Below are 20,041 nucleotides of genomic sequence, written 5' to 3'. Positions count from 1 at the left end.
CGATATCACATACGATATCGTATGCGATCGTACCCGCCCCCATCGTATGTGCGGCACGTTCAATTTGTTGACCGTGTTGCACAAATGATTGTTTCCCGTCTCACGTACTTACCCTTCCATACGACCTTGATGTGGGTGGCGAACATCCACTTCCTTGAGTGGGAGGGACGTTCGGCGTCACAGCGACGTCACGCGGCAGCCGGCCAATAGAAGCAGAGGGGCAGAGATGAGCGGAACGTAAACATCCCGCCCACCTCCTTCCTTCCACATTGCCGGCAAGAGTCGCGGGACGCAGGTAAGAACTGTTCATCGTTCCCAGGGTGTCACACACTGCGATGTGTGGTACCTCGGGAACATTGAACAACCCGACGTGCAATTTTAAGGAAATGAACGGTTTTACGTTCAATCGCAATCGCACGTAGCTGTCACACGCTACAACAACACTAACGATGCCAGATGTGCGTTACTTACGACGTGATATCCCGCCGACACATCGTTAGATTTGTTGTAGCATGTAAAGCCCGCTTAACTCTTAGTAAAAGTCTGTTGAGAAAGAAACCAGAATCTGTGTCTGTGAAGCTTCAGAGGGAAAATCTTGGTTGGCACTATGGCCTAGCTACAGATATGGTTTGCACACACAAAGACCATGCACCCATCCAGGAACAACACAACCATTCCCTTTCCCCTCTCTCTGTGGAGGTGGCGAGGGCTCGGATCATTGAAGGAGAACTGCCGAGAAGCAGAACGAGCACCTCACCCGCGACTACTGCCACGTGTCACTCCTACACAAACACGGATGTCCCCTTAGGAACTATACCATTATTATGTAAATAAATAAAAGGTACATATGCTATTACTTGTATAGCTGTATAGGCGCACGTCCCACAATAAAGTCTTTTCTGTAGAGAGCTGATGTACCAGTCATTAGAAATCTAGTCTAAAAGCTAAAGATGATCTGAATCTTTTGTAATTTGAACTTTTCAGCTTCTGCAAATTCTTCCAAAAGAATTGCCCCAAAGAGATATGTATAAAACTCTGAGGTCTCCTAAGAATGTATCCAAACTCTTTCAAGATCATTAACACACAGTTTTAGTAATGTCATAGTGACCTCCACATATATGGCTATGGGTAACAGATGGTAACCATTCTTCACTGCTGTTTTGTCACACAAGGGATCTGTACATTATATTCAGAGGTTTTTTTTTCTTTTCCTCCCTATTTCTATTGCTAAGCTGGGAGTTGTGATGGTTGCTTTATTCCCTGTCTCAGCTTTTATACAGGCTATAAATAGGCTGTACTATACTATGTAATGTGCTGTCCTATTTACTGGCTGGGATACATATATGCTATAGTATGTGATGTCCTATACATTGTAAAGTGATAGCTGAAAGGCATTATGGGGAAGCCTGCCCAGTCATGCCTGAGGTTGTGTGAGCCTTCTCTGGCTGATGCCATCTTCTGCATTGTGTAAGATAGCAGAGATCATTTTTGTGAACTCAGGAGAGTGAAATCTCATATTTTCAAATTTGTTGATACTTGCTAATTTCAGAATATTCAACTCAAAATTGATTTGCAGCAGCTTGATTCGATCATCTCTAGTAGAAGACATATAGAAATCAGGCTGTAGGTGCACTGGGGGCATGTCAATACACTTGGACTGCTATTACTAAAAGCATTGATACACCCATAGCACTGGAGATGGTGGGAATCGATTTGCAGGACCTGATCCAGCGACCAGGTTACTATTCTGTGGCTGTCAGATGGAAGCCCTGAGACCACCTTCCTACTTCCTGGCATTCGTGGCTCTTCTTTTGATCTTTTTATTATCCAGCCTTACGCTACGTCATCATTGCTGCATGATGAGCATGTGGCATCATGTTAGGCCGGCCAATCAAAAGAAGAGCTGTGGATGCCAAGAGGTAGGATGCTGTTTTAGGGGCTGTTGTCTAACTGACAAAGATTACTCATGAGGCTCCCGGGCTGGGATCAGGTCCTGCAAATAAATTTACACCAACCCTACCAAGCTTTCTCATGACTGACAGATTGGATTTCCGCATAAACGGCATGCTTGTTAAGTGACCACTGCCAAGTACTGCAGTTTATCTACTATTCAAGTGCATGGGAAATAAACTGCAGTACTTGACAACTAACACTATTAACAATGTATGTGGCATTTGTGCTCTACTCCATACATTGCGTATCCTATGACTAGATCATCAATATGTCAGCCCCTAACAATCCTTTTAAGTATTTCTTTTATATACTGCACCATCATGGCATCTGAGTGCTGTCCCAGATTTTTTTCTCAGAACCATAGACTTGCATAGCCAATTTTGATCTGACAGACATTTGAACAGCCCCATAGGCTATCACAGGTATGAGTTCCATCCATGAAAAACACAGAGAGCACTCATCCACAAATACCGGACATCTAAATGAGCCCTGAGAAGCAGGTGTCATCTGCACGTGGAGGTTTTGGCTCCTGAGTCGGCGTTTGCACATAATATCTACCATCGTGGATGTTGTGAAGCTGTTATAAGTAGGGATGATCGAATAGCTCAAATATTCGGCAACACCCATATTCGCCGAATAGGTCGCCGCTATTCGACTACAGTACTTGCGAATATTCGATGTGCAATGTAAGTCTATGGGAAACCCTAATAGTTGCTGAATAGCAACTATTTGGGCTTCCCATAGACTTACATTGCGCATCGAATATACACATAGCGGCGACCTATTCATCGAATATTCGCTAAGCTGAATATTGCCGAATATCTGTGATATTCGATCATCCCTAGTTATAAGCCATCATACTCCAAATATGATTACTTTACCACTCCTCTTTTATTACTACTCAGCTTCTCTTCTAGACTATGCACTTCCTGATCTGAACAGACGGCATGTGAACGCTGCAGCCAATCATTGGTTGGGAAGGTGATGGAAGTACGATGACTGGTTGGGTACCCATGCAGCACTGGAATAGGAGCAGCAATGATTGTATACTGATGGTTTTTAACATAAGACTGGTCAGCAGAATCAGATGATAAAGACTTTCTAAAACACTGAATTCTATGTGAACCTGCATCAGGAAACGAAAGAAATAAGTCTGGCTAACATTCACATTGTACGCTGTGCCCCGTGTGTGGAATTTCTACCAGTAATGAATACACTTCATACATATCTTCATACTTCCTCTTTCGCAGTCTTTACCTATTCTTTCTTTTCATGATGGGTGCCCTTACTGGTTTAACCAGACCTGCATTTCACACATGACACTTTCAAAAAGACAATTCATCTCATAGACCAACAAAAAACTATGTTGTCTATTTTCATAAAGGACCTTCAGTTGATGGTGATTAGGTGCTGCCAAAAAAGATGTCCAAGTTATCCAAAACATTAAGGAATTGTCCTGCGACATAAAAAGTATTTTGATTGTTTTCCATTTTTGGATCCTAATGTTTCACTGTCAGTGAGGTGTATGAAGCGGCTGTCTGACGGACACACTTTAATTGCCAGCCCCCATTTCTGTATCTGCATCAGAGGTGGTGGAGAAGGGGCTGGCATTGCTGATCTCTAAACTATTTCTTACAGACTAATTTTTGTGACATGTTGCTTTATGAAAATTAATAGATAGGACAACATCTACAAGGAGTTTGTATGTTCTCCCTGTGTTTGTGTGGGTTTCCTCCAGGTTCTCCATTTCATCCCACTCCAAAGACATAGTGATTGGGAATTTAGACTGTGAGTCCCAATGGGGAAAGTGATGAAGATGATGTTTGTAAAGTGTTTTAATGGTGCTATATAAGCGAGTAAAATCAATTAATCTAGGGCCTCATTCAGATGTCTTTTTTTCGGATGAGTGCTATCCATGTTTTTCACACATAGCACTCGTACCTATGATAGGCTATGGGTCTGTTCACATGTTTGTTTTTTCCCACGAACCGAGTGGACCATGCAGAATTATGAAGACGTCTGAGGCTATGTGCCCACGGTGCGTTCTGTCCCTGCAGAAATTTCTACAGCGATTTGAACAGCACACGTGCGCTTCAAATCGCTGCAGAAACAGTGCGTACTGATAAGCCGATTTCATGCGCTCTGGATGCAGCCCTCACCATAGACAGAGCGGGGGCTGCATGCAGAGTGCACAAAAGAAGTGACATGTCACTTCTTAGAACGCAGCGCTTCGGCAGTAGCTAAAGCACTGCGTTCTAATACGCCACGTGGGCATGGATTAGGCACAATCTTCATAGATTGTGCTGGGGACGCAGGACGCATGCAGTTACGCTGCGGTGCAGATCGCAGCGTAACTGCATGAAAATACGCTACGTGGGCACCTAGCCTGATAGTGATCAAAGTGTCAAATCAAAATAGCCAATACACGTCTTTGCGCTAATCTGAGCATTCAGATGCCATCCCTGGACAAACTTTTTTTTTTCATCAGTGAAAAAAATGCTAAAACTCTGACATTCTGATGAAAATCATTGCGAAAACTCAGTTAGTTTCCCTCATACAGGGAAAAAAAGTGATGTCTAGATGAGGCCTGAATTTTATTATAGCAATAGATGAGTATATAGCCTACTTATTTTCCATTTCCTACAGGTTAGAAATAGTGATGGGAGAATAGTAACTATTCGTGTTCGGATTATTCGTAACGATTCCTAAAGTCCTATTCCGATATTCCTCACGAATAACGAACCTAATGCAAGTCAATGGGGAACCCGAGCATTTCTCTTGTGACAAATACTGGAATAGTACTCGGTATTTGGTAAGTATCATCCGAACACGAATAGTTACTATTTACCCATCACTAGTTAGTAGATGTCATTTTTCTGTGAACACTAGGCCTCTGGCCTATTTTCGTGGATTGTCTCATGTTGTATAACTTTTTCAGCTACAGGTAAAGGTGTCTCAACCCTGAACTGCAACAGATTGTGAGAGTCTGAATTCCTATAGGACACAAAGTAGCAATGTGACCGTTATGTCTTATGGCACGTCTATTCTGCACATTCTTATCACAGAGCTCATGGTATGCTTCAGATTTAATTTGTCAGAATGCAAAAGTATTGAACAAGATATAATATTGAGTAGGTGAAGAGGGCAGTTATAAGTCAATCAGATATTTAGGATTGTCCTTTTGGCACCAATCAACTTCAAAGCATACTGTTTTTATGTAAATGACAATTTTTTTGTTATATAATGAAAAGTCATATTCCTTAATATTCTTTCCTGTTTTCTCTAATATTGTACGTGACGCAAAAGGATTTACACGAGTGTGACAGTAAAGCTGCCAGCCTGACATCTGTAACCAGCATATTCTGGCTCCTGCCTGACAAACAGAACTGGTAACAATGATTTATTAGATTAGAACATTGGAATTGCTTTTTTTAACCCTTTAATGAACGACAGTAAGCGTTTTTACTGACCTGAGAAATATAAAACTAACCTCCCCACCCCTGATGGATTAAAATGCAGCAGGTGTCAGCTGTATACCTATACTGTACACTGTATACTGCATTAGCCATGATCAATCTTAGGCTGTGGTCACATTTGCCTGTGACTCGCGCAAGGATCGCATCGCACCATGCGGACTGACCGGTGGCTCTCCAGGCAAGGGCGTGTCAGCTCCATGTATTTCTATGCAGTTGCACACTCCTATCAGGAGAGCCGCCGACCGGCCCGGGTGATGTGATGCGATCCTCGTGCGAGTCACACGCAAGTGTAACTCTAGCCTTAGTAGCAATTATAGCTGTTTAACCCCTTAGTTGCTGCTGTCAATAGCGATAGCTACAGAAAGTGGGCTTCCTCTTTAAACCTATCGGCAGCCCATGTGGTCTTTATGGTTATAATAGCATCCCGAGGCTTCTGGGTCTGACAGCTATGATGGCCTGCTAGGATATTAGCAACGTTTTAGTGGGAAAAAATGTAAGTTTTCATTCAGTGCATTCTAGTTTGCTTTCATTCCTGTGAAGACTCCTGACAGTAGTTGTGAATACTTTGAGATGCGCTGTTTTTAAAATGGTATCAGTTTGTTATTTTTGGCATTTTATAGGCTTCCCTATACTTCAAAACTGATTAGGTCTCTAAAAAATAAGCTTTGTAAATTTCCTAGAATAATAAAAAATTAAAAAAACGCTGCTAAACTTTTAACCCTATTAACATCTGAACTAAATATCAGAATGATTGGGTACTAGAAGGTGGCCCAATTCTAACGCATCGGGTATTCTAGAATTTATTGTGTAGTTAATGTATGATTTTTGTTATATATATAGAAGTTGTTGTGTGTAGTTGCCAAGTGTTTGTGTAGGGCGCTGTAAATGTTCTGGGTGTTGTCTGGGTGGGGGGTGTGTGAGAGCGGTGTTGTTTGTGTGTTGCGTTGTGTGTGTTGCGTTGTTTGTGGAGCACTGTGTGTCTATAGCGTTGTGTGTGTTTGGTGCTGTGTGTGTTGCGCGGTTTGTGTGGGTGGGTGTGTGTTTTGGGAGGAGGTATGTTTTGTGCAGTGTGTGTCTTGGAGGAGTAGTCCTGGGGAGAGAGGAGGATATTAGGGGGAGTAGTCCAGGAGGGAGAGAAGTATAATAGGAGGAGTATTCCTGGGGAGAGAAGGAGTATAATAGGAGGAGTAGTCCTGGGGGGAGAGGAGTATAATAGGAGGAGAATTCCTGGGGAGAGAGGAGTATAATAGGAGTAGTCCTGGGGGGAGAGGAGTATAATAGGGGGAGTAGTCCTGGGGGGAGAGGAGGATAATAGGAGGAGTAGTCCTGGGGGGAGAGGAGTATAATAGGAGGAGTATTCCTAGGGAGAGAGGAGTATAATAGGAGTAGTCCTGGGGGAGAGGAGTATAATAGGGGGAGTAGTCCTGGGGGGAGAGGAGGATAATAGGAGGAGTAGTCCTGGGGGGTGAGGAGTATAATAGGAAGAGTAGTCCTGGGGGGAGAGGAGTATAATAGGAGGAGTATTCCTGGGGAGAGAGGAGTATAATAGGAGTAGTCCTGGGGTGAGAGGAGTATAATAGGGGGAGTAGTCCTGGGGGGAGAGGAGGATAATAGGAGGAGTAGTCCTGGAGGTGAGGAGTATAATAGGAGGAGTAGTCCTGGGGGGAGAGGAGTATAATAGGAGGAGTATTCCTGGGGGGAGAGGAGTATTATAGGGGGAGTAGTCCTGGGGAGAGAGGAGTATAATAGGAGGAGTAGTTCTGGGGGGAGAGGAGTATAATAGGGGGAGTAGTCCTGGGGAGAGAGGAGTATAATAGGAGGAGTAGTCCTGGGGGGAGAGGAGTATAATAGGAGGTATAGTCCTGTGGAGAGAGGAGTATAATTGGAGGAGTAGTCCTGGGGGGAGAGGAGTATAATAGGGGGAGTAGTCCTGGGGGAAGAGGAGTATAATAGGAGGAGTAGTTCTGGGGTGAGAGGAGTATAATAGGAGGAGTAGTCCTGGAGGTGAGGAGTATAATAGGAGGAGTAATCCTGGGGGGAGGGGAGTATAATAGGAGGAGTAGTCCTGGGGGGAGAGGAGTATAATAGGAGGAGTAGTCCTGGTGGGAGAGGAGTATAATAGGAGGAGTAGTCCTGGGGGGAGAGGAGTATAATAGGAGGAGTATTCCTGGGGAGAGAGGAGTATAATAGGAGTAGTCCTGGGGGGAGAGGAGTATAATAGGGGGAGTAGTCCTGGGGGGAGAGGAGGATAATAGGAGGAGTAGTCCTGGGGGGTGAGGAGTATAATAGGAGGAGTAGTCCTGGGGGGAGAGGAGTATAATAGGGGGAGTAGTCATGGGGAGAGAAGAGTATAATAGGAGGAGTAGTTCTGGGGGGAGAGGAGTATAATAGGGGGAGTAGTCCTGGGGAGAGAGGAGTATAATAGGAGGAGTAGTCCTGGGGGGAGAGGAGTATAATAGGAGGAGTAGTCCTGGGGAGAGAGTAGTATAATAGGAGGAGTAGTCCTGGGGGGAGAGGAGTATAATAGGGGGAGTAGTCCTGGGGGAAGAGGAGTATAATAGGAGGAGTAGTTCTGGGGTGAGAGGAGTATAATAGGAGGAGTAGTCCTGGAGGTGAGGAGTATAATAGGAGGAGTAATCCTGGGGGGAGTATAATAGGAGGAGTAGTCCTGGGGGGAGAGGAGTATAATAGGGGGAGTAGTCCTGGGGGAAGAGGAGTATAATAGGAGGAGTAGTTCTGGGGTGAGAGGAGTATAATAGGAGGAGTAGTCCTGGAGGTGAGGAGTATAATAGGAGGAGTAATCCTGGGGGGAGGGGAGTATAATAGGAGGAGTAGTCCTGGGGGGAGAGGAGTATAATAGGGGGAGTAGTCCTGGGGGGAGAGGAGTATAATAGGAGGAGTAGTCCTGGGGGGAGAGGAGTATAATAGGAGGAGTAGTCCTGGGGAGAGAGGAGTATAATAGGAGGAGTAGTCCTGGGGAGAGAGGAGTATAATAGGAGGAGTAGTCCTGGGGAGAGAGGAGGATAATAGGAGGAGTAGTCCTGGGAGAGAGGAGTATAATAGAAGGAGTAGTCCTGGGGAGAGAGGAGTATAATAGGAGGAGTAGTCCTGGGGGGAGAGGAGTCTAATAGGAGGAATAGTCATGGGGGAGGAGTCTAATAGGAGGAGTAGTCCAGGGGTAGGTGTCTAATAGGTGGAGTAGTCCTGGTGGGAGGTGTCTAATAGGTGGAGTAGTCCTGGGGGGAGGTGTCTAATAGGTGGAGTAGTCCTGGGAGGAGGAGTCTAATAGGTGGAGTAGTCCTGAGGGGGAAGGTGTCTAATAGGTGGAGTAGTCCTGGGGAAAGAGGAGGATAATAGGAGGAGTAGTCCTGGGGAGAGAGGAGGATAATAGGAGGAGTAGTCCTTGGGGGATAGGAGTCTAATAGGAGGAGTAGTCCTGGGGGAGGTGTCTAATAGGTGGAGTAGTCCTGGGGGGAGGTGTCTAATAGGTGGAGAAGTCCTGGGAGGAGGAGTCTAATAGGTGGAGTAGTCCTGAGTGGGAAGGTGTCTAATAGGTGGAGTAGTCCTGGGGAAAGAGGAGGATAATAGGAGGAGTAGTCCTGGGGAGAGAGGAGGATAATAGGAGGAGTAGTCCTGGGGGGAGAGGCGTCTAATAGGAGGAGTAGTCCTGGGGGGAGAGGAGTATAATAGGAGGAGTATTCCTGGGAGGAGTCTAATAGGAGGAGTAGTCCTGGGGGGGAAAGGAGTATAATAGGAGGAGTATTCCTGGGAGGAGGAATCTAATAGGAGGAATAGTCCTGGGGGAGGAGTCTAATAGGAGGAGTAGTCCTGGGAGAGGAGTCTAAAAGGAGGAGTAGTCCTGGGAGAGGAGTCTAATAGGAGGAGTAGTCCTGGGGGAGAGGAGTCTAATAGGAGGAGTAGTCCTGGGGGGAGAGGAGTCTAATAGGAGGAGTAGTCCTGGGGAGAGAGGAGTCTAATAGGTGGAGTAGTCCTGGGGGGGAGGTGTCTAATAGGTGGAGTAGTCCTGGGGGGAGGTGTCTAATAGGTGGAGTAGTCCTGGGGGGAGGTGTCTAATAGGTGGAGTAGTCCTGGGGGGAGGAGTCTAATAGGTGGAGTAGTCCTGGGGGGAAGGTGTCTAATAGGTGGAGTAGTCCTGGGGGGAGGTGTCTAATAGTCGGAGTAGTCCTGTGGGGGAGGTGTATAGGTGCCCAATGTGTGCGGGGGGCGTGGCCGAGCAGGCACAGTGTGCGGGGGGCGTGGCCGAGCGGGCACAGTGTGCGGGGAGCGTGGCCGAGCAGGCACAGTGTGCAGGGGGGCGTGGCCGAGCGGGCACAGTGTGCGGGGAGCGTGGCCAAGCAGGCACAGTGTGCGGGGGGGCATGGCCGAGCAGGCACAGTGTGCGGGGGGGGCGTGGCCGAGCGGGCACAGTGTGCGGGGGGCGTGGCCGAGTGGGCACAGTGTGCGGGGAGCGTGGCCAGGCCGAGCGGAGCGGCCAATGCGTGCGGGGTCGGAGCCGGACCGAGCAGAGCAGCCAATGCGACGGTTGTCACTGTAATGACGTCATTTTGGAGCAAGACAGACAGACAGACAGGCAATTATATATATAGATGGTGAAACATTCCACACTTATTATCACATAAACTGACACGTTAGGTTAGAAAAATTGGGCATTGCCATTAAGGGGTTAATGAATAAATACATTTTAAGACATAGTTACACCAGTGAACAAAGAAAGAATGCATTGAACAAATATAAAACATATTAAAGAGGAGTTTACAGAGTGTTGAATAGCCCTAAACAAGCAAAAACTGCATGCTATAGAATAAAAGCCTATGTTAGAATTAAATATTAGAGAATTGCATGATTACTTTTTTAATAAATGTTGTTAGTTGATAAACCCATTCATGTATTTAATTAATAGGTAATAAGTAGGGATCAGCGAACTTAACCTCAAACGCCATAAAAGTCAATGGGGACACAAACTTTTAGGCTGTAAAATGGTCGTAGTATGGGCTAGAGGGCTGCATATAGAAGCAAAATGGGGTTAAGAGCAGGAAAACTGTCCTGCAAACAAATGTGGATAGGGAAGTGACTTAAAATAATATAGAATAAAAATAAATAAATAAAATAAAATACAAAACGAGGCAGAGGTCCAAGTGGGGGAGAGGGAGGTAGCCACACTGTTTTTTTTGTTTGTTTGTTTGTTTTTTATTTGGGGAGGCCACAAAACATTGGAAATGGCAAATAGAACAAACAAACGTGTGATGGAGTATAACAATGGCTGGGTGCGGCTGGTATACTTCTCTAGTTAGCTAAAGGCCCCGTCACACTAAGCAACATCGCTAGCAACATCGCTGCTAACGAACAACCTTTGTGACGTTGCTAGCGATGTTGCTGTGTGTGACATCCAGCAACAACCTGGCCCCTGCTGTGAGGTTGTTGGTTGTTGCTGAATGTCCTGGGCCATTTTTTAGTTGTTGCTGTCCCGCTGTGAAGCACAGATCGCTGTGTGTGACAGCGAGACAGCAACAACTAAATGTGCAGGCAGCAGGAGCCGGCTTCTGCGGAAGCTGGTAACCAATGTAAACATCGGGTAACCAAGAAGCCCTGTCCTTGGTTACCCGATATTTACCTTTGTTACCAGCCTCCGCTGCTCTCACTGTCAGTGCCGGCTCCTGCTCTGTGCACATGTAGCTGCAGGACACATCGGGTTAATTAACCCGATGTGTGCTGTAACTAGGAGAGCAAGGAGCCAGCGCTAAGCATTGTGCGCTGCTCCCTGCTCTGTGCACATTTAGCTGCAGTACACATCGGGTAATTAACCCGGTGTGTGCTGTAGCTAGGAGAGCAAGGAGCCAGCGCTAAGCCGTGTGCGCTGCTCCCTGCTCTGTGCACATTTAGCTGCAGCACACATCGGGTAATTAACCCGATGTGTGCTGTAACTAGGAGAGCAGGGAGCCAGCGCTCAGTGTGCGCTGCTCCCTGTTCTCTGCACGTGTAGCTCCGTGCACTGGTAACCAAGGTAAATATCGGGTTGGTTACCCGATATTTACCTTAGTTACCAAGCGCAGCATCTTGCACGCGGCGCTGGGGGCTGGTCACTGGTTGCTGGTGAGCTCACCAGCAACTCGTGTAGCGACGCTCCAGCGATCCCTGCCAGGTCAGGTTGCTGGTGGGATCGCTGGAGCGTCGCAGTGTGACATCTCACCAGCAACCTCCTAGCAACTTACCAGCTATCCCTATCATTGTTGGGATCGCTGGTAAGTTGCTTAGTGTGACTGGACCTTAAAGGTAAGGACAAGTCCTGTGGGATCCACGCCTGGTTCATTTTAATGCATATGAGCGTTCCCACGTTGAACGTGGACATGCGGATGCACCTGTCTGTGGTCACACACGTTCTGACGCAGGGCAAGCCAGAAACTTCATGGCATAAATGGCAAGCTCAGGCCATGTGTCCAATTTGTCAACATGTTAAATGGGGCATACCCATCACTTAGTACGTGGAGACACGTGGACACATACTCTTCCACATGTTGTTGAAATGTTAGCCTCCTGCTAATGCAGACAGTATCAGATGGTGTTGCCGGATGTTGTGGCGTGACAAGGAAGGTTTTCCCCAATTTCCGCCAGGCTAACCCTTCCTTCTGTCGTTGTGACGGTGGCCCAGTTGCATTGGCAACTTCTTCCTCCACCTCTGCCTTGTGCTTCCACTGAACCCCCCTTGTCAGTAGTGCGTATACCAGCATGCGCTTGTACTCCTGAATTTTCCGATCACACTTCAGTGACAGAAGTAAGGATGGCACACTGTCCTTGTAGAGAGTATCGAGCAGGGTGGACACCCAGTAATCAGCACTGGTAAAAATTCTTGGTACTCGGCGGTCATTGCGCAGGCACAGCAGCATTTATTCGCTCATGTGTGCCAAGCTGTCCTCAGTGGGAAGTGTATCAATTGAATCCTCTGTATTCCCCCCAGCCACGCTTTAGTGATGCCCATGAGCTACTTTGAGTGCCACCCTGCTGCTAACACGGTTCCTCCTTGTTCTCAAAAACTGAAACCTGGCTGGACAGTTGTGTACCTGGCCGCTGGCCATTTTTGTGGAGTACTTGAAGCCGGGCAACATGACAAAGACATCCTACATGGAGGCCCTCTCGATGGTTGCAGAGCAACTCATCCGTGAAGGCTGCAGCTGAAACTCCACAATTGACTGCTGCTGCTAGCGCAGTCTCTTCAGCATATGCAAAGTGGAGTTCCAGCTTGTGGGTATGTTGCACGTGAGAGGGTGAGCGGGAAGGCAGATATTAAGTTATGCAGCACAGATAGCCAAGCAGCAGCAGGGTGAGAACGCCAAAAGCATGCACAAACTGCACACACTTTCTGCATCAGCACATGTGCCAGGCAAGGGATGTGTGTCAAATTAGCTAGGCCCAGAGCTGCAACAAGATTTTGCCGTTATCACACACCATCAGTCCAAGCTTGGGTTTCAGGGGCACCAACCACTCATTGGTCTGCTGTTTGATAGCCATCCACAGGTCATGCAGGCTTTGTGATTTTTTTCCCCCAAACAGATGAGTGTTAGAACAGACTTCTGTTATTTCCCCCTGGCTGTTCTGAAGTTAGAGGTGCAGGTGTTACATTGCCTGGATGAGAAGGTGGAGAAAATTGGAATAGGAGAGAAGGCAACACGGACCGAGAAATGTCCAACAATTCTTGGTGGTGGTAGAACGCCTTCCGCCTCAGGCCCAGGTGCCACTACATTTACCCAGTGAGCATGAAGGGAGTCGTCCCTCCTATGGTTACTGGTGTATGTATCGGTGGCTAGTTGGACTAGCTGGTCGCTAGGGGCTTACTTTCTCTTTCTCTCCAGTTTTTTGGGGATGGACAGCTACACACATTCATGGGATAGTGTGGAGATGCTCGGTGACACTGTTGGTGGAGGTACTGACACATCATCGCTTTGCAGGGAGCTAAGTAGCCCTGTAGGAAGAGGCCGAGATTGCAGCAGAAGAGAAGCAGGAAGAGTCTCAAATCTTTCCTAGATTTTCAGGTGTCTACTCCACTGCTGCTCATGCTTTGCATTCGTTATGTAAGTGGTGCTCAGGTTTAGAACAATTATGCCACACTTTAGGCTCTGACGGCACAGCATAGAAACCAACCATGTCTTGTTGTCAGTACATTGGCTGAAGAAATGCCAGGCAAGGGAGCTCCTTTGATCTAGCTTTTATGCTTAGTTCGTCGGCGCACTGGGTATTACCAGCTGAAGTAGTGCAAGATAAGGGCCGGCAGCAGCGCTTTTGCACCCTGCTCCCTCTTTTGCTGAGGCTAGGGTAGCGTGACCACCTCCCCTTCTTCCGAACTGTGGACGGCACTCCGATAGCCTTCAGTCCATGTGGAGTGCTGCTTATTATCTTTATAAATGACAACAGAATTATTGGGAGCTCATAAAATCTGCAGATGATACTAAGATAGGAGGAGTAGCCAACACTAGAGAGGAGAGAAAGCGTATGCAAAAGGATCTAGACACACTCGAACAATGGGCTGAGGCAAACAGAATGATGTTTAACAAAGACAAATGCAAAGTCCTACATCTGGGTAAAAGAAATGTAAAAAGCATATATAGTATGGGAGAAAAAACTAGATGAAAGCATCGGGGAAAAGGACTTGGTGCCGCAGCTAAAAAGGCCAACCAAATTCTGGGATGTATCAAGACAAGCATTGAATCTAGATCAAGAGAGGTACCCACCTGGAATACTGTGTACCATTCTGGGAGCCCAAATTCAAGAAAGACATTGATATATTGGAGCAAATCCAGAGAAGAGCAACCAAGATAGTAGAAGGTCTACAAACCATGTCATATGAAGACCAGCTAAAAGAACTAGGAATGTTTAGTTTGCAAAAGAGAAGGCTGAGAGGAGACAATAGCGGTCTACAAATATATGAAAGGTAGTCACAGTGCAGAGGGAACTACCCTATTGTTGCCATTAGCACAAGGAAGTACAAGAAGCAATGGGAAGAAACTAATAGAAAGGAGATTCAGATTAGACATGAGGAAAAACTTTCTAACAGTGAGGGCAGTCAGAGAGTAAAACAGGCTACCATGGGACGTGGTGAGCTCTCCATCAATGGAAATCTTCAAGCGGAAGCTGGATAAACATATAGCTGGGATGATTTTGAAAAACCTGCACTTGCAGGGGGTTGGACCTGATGGCCCTTGAGGTCCCTTCCAACTCTACCATTCTATGATTCTAGGACCTCATTATCCCCAAATCATCTTCCTCCCAATCCTCACCCCTGCCCACCTTGCCTGCACACTGCTGAAAACCAAAGCAGTTGGCACCTTTGTTTTGTCATCATCAGAGATGAGCTGCGGTGGTTTGCCGAGCATGTGCACTAGCCCTCCCACATACCCATCCTAAAAAATCTGACAAGCTGGGCAGTGGGGATAGCCACGGAATCCCAGTCTGCAGTCTGCAGAGTCATCAAAAAGCTGAAGTGACTGCTGCATGACTTGGGCTCAGAGTGCTTGGCTGATTTGCAAGGGGGTGAGGTGGAAGACAAATGACCATGGGCCACAGGTGGAAACTCTGCCCTTTCAGCAGGGGCTGGGTGGAAGACAAGATGAAGGAATTGGAGGCATGCTCAGCCATTCAATATAAAACTGCCTCTACTTGTTCTGGCCTGACCATTTGTGCAGCAGTACTGGGGCCTATGAAATTACATAGAACGTCCTGTCCCCTGCGTGCACCAGGGGAAGGTGCTTCATTTGACCATATAGAAGGCACAGATCATAAGACAAAACAGATCCCCAGTACAAAATCCTCTTTATTAAAAATGTTTCTAAAACAGCACATATAGTGCAACAAACATATCACACCAGCAAATAGTAGAAAATAGTAGTAAATTCAGTGCAATCCTATATACCAATTACATGGATGAAACCCAACCCATTGAAACCAGCCTTCATCGTATACCAAAACATATCAAAGCATCCAGAGGGATTTAAATACCATGGTTACACTGATCCAATGTATACAAAAGGTGGGGTTGAATAGTTAAAGGATCCGCACCATGTTGGCAATATTCACAAGAAAACCGTAATTGTACAATTATTAATAAGAATCCCTCTGGATGCTTTGATATGTTTTGGTATACGATGCAGGCTGGTTTCAATGGGTTGGGTTTCATCCATGTAATTGGTATATAGGATTGCACTGAATTTTCTACTATTTTCTACTATTTGCTGGTGTGATATGTTTGTTGCACTATATGTGCTCTTTTTAAAAATGTTGTTAATAAAGAGGATTTTGTACTGGGAATCTGTTTTGTCTTATGAAAATATATTCCCTTTTGCATATTTGAACTCCCTGCAGCAGCTACACCACCATCACCAGCAGCACCCCGGCCATGTCCATATCTCCTATTTGAAGCTCTCCTCATTCTTTGCACCCCAAGAAGTGCACAGTAGAGAAGAGAAAGTAAGGGCACTCTGCACCAGGCTCTATTAGGGCACTCTGCACCAGGCTCTATGAGGGTACTGTGCACCCGGCTCTGTTAGGGTACTATGCACCAGGCTCTCTTATGGTACTGTGCACCAGGCTTTGTTAGGGGACTCTGCACCAGGCTCTGTTAGGGTATTGTGCACCAGGCACAATTAGGGTACTGTGCAACAGTCTCTATTAGGTTATTGTGCACAAGACTGTGTTAGGTCCTCCCTGACGAAGGTACGCCGAAACGCGCGTAGGGTTAGGGATCTGGCGTCGGCACAGCTGTTACAGTCATGGCCTCAGGTAATTACTTTTGTCTGACCCAATGATCCTAATATACCATCTATATACAGACCTTGGAATGATGATCTTTATGCATTATATTGAACATGGATCATCTATGGGATAGTATGTACAATCAGATTTTGGCAGCTACTAGGTTTATATGAAATAACTATTTATTAACAGTTCAGCTATTTATTATTTCACTGGTGCACTTTAATTCAGCGATATTTGCACATGAAGTGCACTTTAATTTAAGCTGCTAGTATTACACATTTTTTGTATTCTCTATTGCACATTGTTGCCATTATAATCAATACTATTTTGCACTTTATATTATAATAATCTATAATAATCATGTGTAGCTGCTAATTTTTATCACATTGATACATATTTATTCCTATTGCACCTCAAATGACTAATTTTGATATGCATTTATAATCTTATTTGTTTTTTTTTATGCTAAATTGCTGTGTCTAGACACATTCCCCTTGTTGTTATTTTCCTTGCTGTTATTTATGTTTTTTAATGATTAATTAATAAAATTATGAATTGTATCATTGTCTGTGGCTATTCAATGTGAATCAGGTTTTTTGCAATAATTATAATAGCCCACTTTCATGTGTATGGGGTCGCTTGTATATTTATAGTGATAGTCTATTGTGGACACACTATATATACCTCTGGTTGGCATAAATCGGTTTAAAAATGTACAGTACAAGCATAGTGGATGGGATTTATGGAAATCCCGTGCCCACTGTGTTTTTTTTTCGCACAAAGGCTTACCTGCGGTGTGACTTTCCATGCTGCAGCATTTCAATTGTTTGCTGCGGAGTCGCAAGCATTTTCCACAGGGAGAAGAGAAGAGAGAGACTGCAGCACCCCGAGCCCGGATTGTGGACACGAGCAGCTACGGTCTCCTGTGTTCTTCTACGGAGGAGACTCACGGCCCCTCAGGTCGGGACCCACCACATCCAGGACGCAGCAGGTCCAGATCGTAGGCACGTACCCTTAAGGCTGCTTTACACCAGACAATCTATGGTGCGATAGATCGTCGGGGTCACGGTTTTTGTGACGCACATCCGGCATCGCTGGCGATGCCGGGCTGTGTGACACCTCCTAGCGACGCAGTATCGCTCACAAATCGTGAGTCGTGTACTGCTCGCTAGGTTCCATAATATCGTTTATTTTAGTTGACCATCGTTTCCGTGGTAGCACACGCCGCTCCGTGTGACACCCCGGGAACGATGAACAGCTCACCTGCCTCCCGCGGCCGCCGCCGGCTCTATGTGGAAGGAAGGAGGTGGGCGGGATGTTTACGTCCCGCTCATCTCCGCCCCTCCGCTTCTATTGGCCGGCGGCCGTGTGACGTCGCTGTGACGCCGAACGTCCCTCCCACTCCAGGAAGTGGACGTTCGCCGCCCACAGCGAGGTCGCACGAGAGGTAAGTATGTGTGACGGGGGTTACTGACTTTGTGCGACACGGGCAGCGATTTGCCCGTGACGCAAAAAGGACGGGGGCGGGTACGATCGATTGTGAAATCGCACAATCGGTCGTACCATGTAAAGCAGGCTTTAGGGTCCTGTGCATCAGGCTTGTTAGGGTGCTGTGACCCAGTCTCAATTAGGGCACTCTGCACCAGGGTCAATTAGGGTACTGTGCACTAGTGATGTGTGGGTCGCGAACGATCCGACACAAAGATCCGGCTCCCTGCAGTGACTGACAGGAGCCGGATCACTAGTGTGAGCCAATAAAATCTCTAAACGGCTCTTTTCGCCGCTGAAACCCCGCCCACCCGTGGCTAAACTCCACCTACTCAACAATCTAATTGGTCACTTGTAAGTGGGCGGGGTTTTGCCACGGGTGGGCGGGGTTTCAGCGGCGTCACTATAATCTTAAATATGTGTTCACCTGGGGTGAACACATATTTAATAAGGAGCCGAGAACGATCTGAAAGATCCGGCTCTTTTTGGTGAGCGGAGCCATGGAAACCGGATCACCAAAAAGAGCCGGACTGCCCATCACTACTGTGCACCAGGCTCTGTTAGGGCTCTCTACACCAGACTCTTTTACAGCACTACGCACTAGGCTCTGTTAGGGCACTCTGCCCAAGGCTCAATTAGCGTACTGTGCACCAAGCTCAATTAGATTACTCTGCACCAGGCTCTATTAGTGTACTGTGCACCAGACTCTATTACAGCACTAGGCTCTGTTAGGGCATTTTGCCCCAGGCACTGTGGGGGCATTCTACACCAGGCTCTATTAGGGCACTCTGCACCAAGCTTTATTAGGGTACTGTGCACCTGTCTCTATTAGGGTACTGTGCTCCAGTTTCTATTAGGGTACTGTGCACCAGTTTCTATTAGGGTACTGTGCACCAGGCTCAATTAGGGTACTGTGCACCAGGCTCTATTAGTGTACGGTGCACCAGGCTGTTAGGGCACTCTGCACCAGGCTCAGTTAGGGCACTCTGCACCAGGCTCTATTAGGGTACTGTGCACCAGGCTCTATTAGGGTACTGTGCACCAGGCTTAGTTAGGGCACTCTGCAACAGGCTCAGTTAGGGCACTCTGCACCAGGCTCTGTTAGGGCACTCTGCACCAGGCTCTATTAGGGTACTGTGCACAGGCTGTTAGGGCATTCTGCATCTGTCCCAGAAAATCCCTTTATTATGCTGCGAGTAGCCCCAACAAATCCTCAAACATTCCTAATTAAACTAAAATGTGTAGCTTTCTAAGTAAATGATCTTATATGTATACCTATTAGTAAACTCCCATTTTCAGACACAAGCATACATTTTAGTGCGACTTTGAGCTGAATGAAGAAAGAGGAACTTTTGAAGGAGGAAATATATGGGGGGTTTTTAGAGTCGGATATACGGTAAATGAAAAACAGTACATACCTCTGGATGTCATTTTGTAAATCGTCAATAATATATATATAATCCTTCAGTTTAGGTTTAGTGGTCTTCAAGGTAACATAATAATTATCCTCGACATGTCTCCAGCTTTTAACATTGTCATTCTGGATTTTCTCAAAGCTCATGAAATGCACCTCATTGTATGACCCCGGCCCAGTACAAAGCGTCGTCAACCAGAACCAGGAGCTGCAGAAGAGTCAGTAGAAGCTGGTACAGAAGTGACCAAGTGCAGACACCTGTTCCTCAGTGTGAGCAGACAGTGTACACTGTATTACAGTAACTATACTTCCTGATTTCACTCCTCCAATACTTCCTGTGTTAAAACTCAGGCAGTAACGACACACAAATTCTAAGCACAGCCCCTCGAGAGCTGGGGTTTCAGCTATTGTTGTTGGCCAAGTTTCATCGGTTCAGAAGAACAAACAATTAACAAGTATCATTACACTTTCCAGCTCAGTAAAAGCATGGATAAAGGTCATTTCCAAAAGGTATTCATTAGCATTGCTTCTGGCTAGAATATGGTGTCATAATGAAGCACCATATGGCAGCACATTATACAACGCTGTGTCAGGTTCTGTGCTTAGAGAAGCCCCTTCTACGATATCCCTCTTTAAACCTTCCCTTTCACTATGTTGTGGTGCCATTCCTGAGCCTGCAAAATTGTCTTATGATGAATATTTTTCATATATCTGGAGCTACTACTAGAGGGGAAAAAAAGAACAATATACAGTGGCATGCAAAAGTTTGGGCACCCTTGATCAAAATTACTGTTATTGTGAACAGTTAAGCAAGTTGAAGATGAAATGATCCCTAAAAAGGCAGAAAGTTAAAGATGACACATTTCCTTTGTTTTCAACTTTTACATTTTAAAATAAAATAAAAAAAAGGAAAATGGGTTGATGCAAAAGTTTGGGCACTGTACATAAT

At 46.1% G+C, this 20,041-nt stretch overlaps 1 protein-coding gene across 2 annotated transcripts in view; it reads right to left on the bottom strand.

Moving 5' to 3' along the window:
• Nucleotides 1–19,353, bottom strand: part of PIK3AP1 (phosphoinositide-3-kinase adaptor protein 1) — a 235,529-nt gene extending 216,176 nt beyond the window's left edge. For both annotated transcript variants that reach the window (XM_075347214.1, XM_075347216.1), the window contains exon 1: nt 19,097–19,353. In XM_075347214.1, the coding sequence (XP_075203329.1) occupies nt 19,097–19,109 (13 nt within the window). In that variant the 5' untranslated portion in view covers nt 19,110–19,353. The remainder of the gene's footprint in view (nt 1–19,096) is intronic.
• Between the last annotated feature and the right edge of the window lie 688 nt (nt 19,354–20,041).

The sequence above is a fragment of the Anomaloglossus baeobatrachus genome, chromosome 5 (genome assembly GCF_048569485.1).
Source record: "Anomaloglossus baeobatrachus isolate aAnoBae1 chromosome 5, aAnoBae1.hap1, whole genome shotgun sequence".
Taxonomy (NCBI): domain Eukaryota; kingdom Metazoa; phylum Chordata; class Amphibia; order Anura; family Aromobatidae; genus Anomaloglossus; species Anomaloglossus baeobatrachus.
This window is presented reverse-complemented; position numbering and strand designations above follow the sequence as displayed.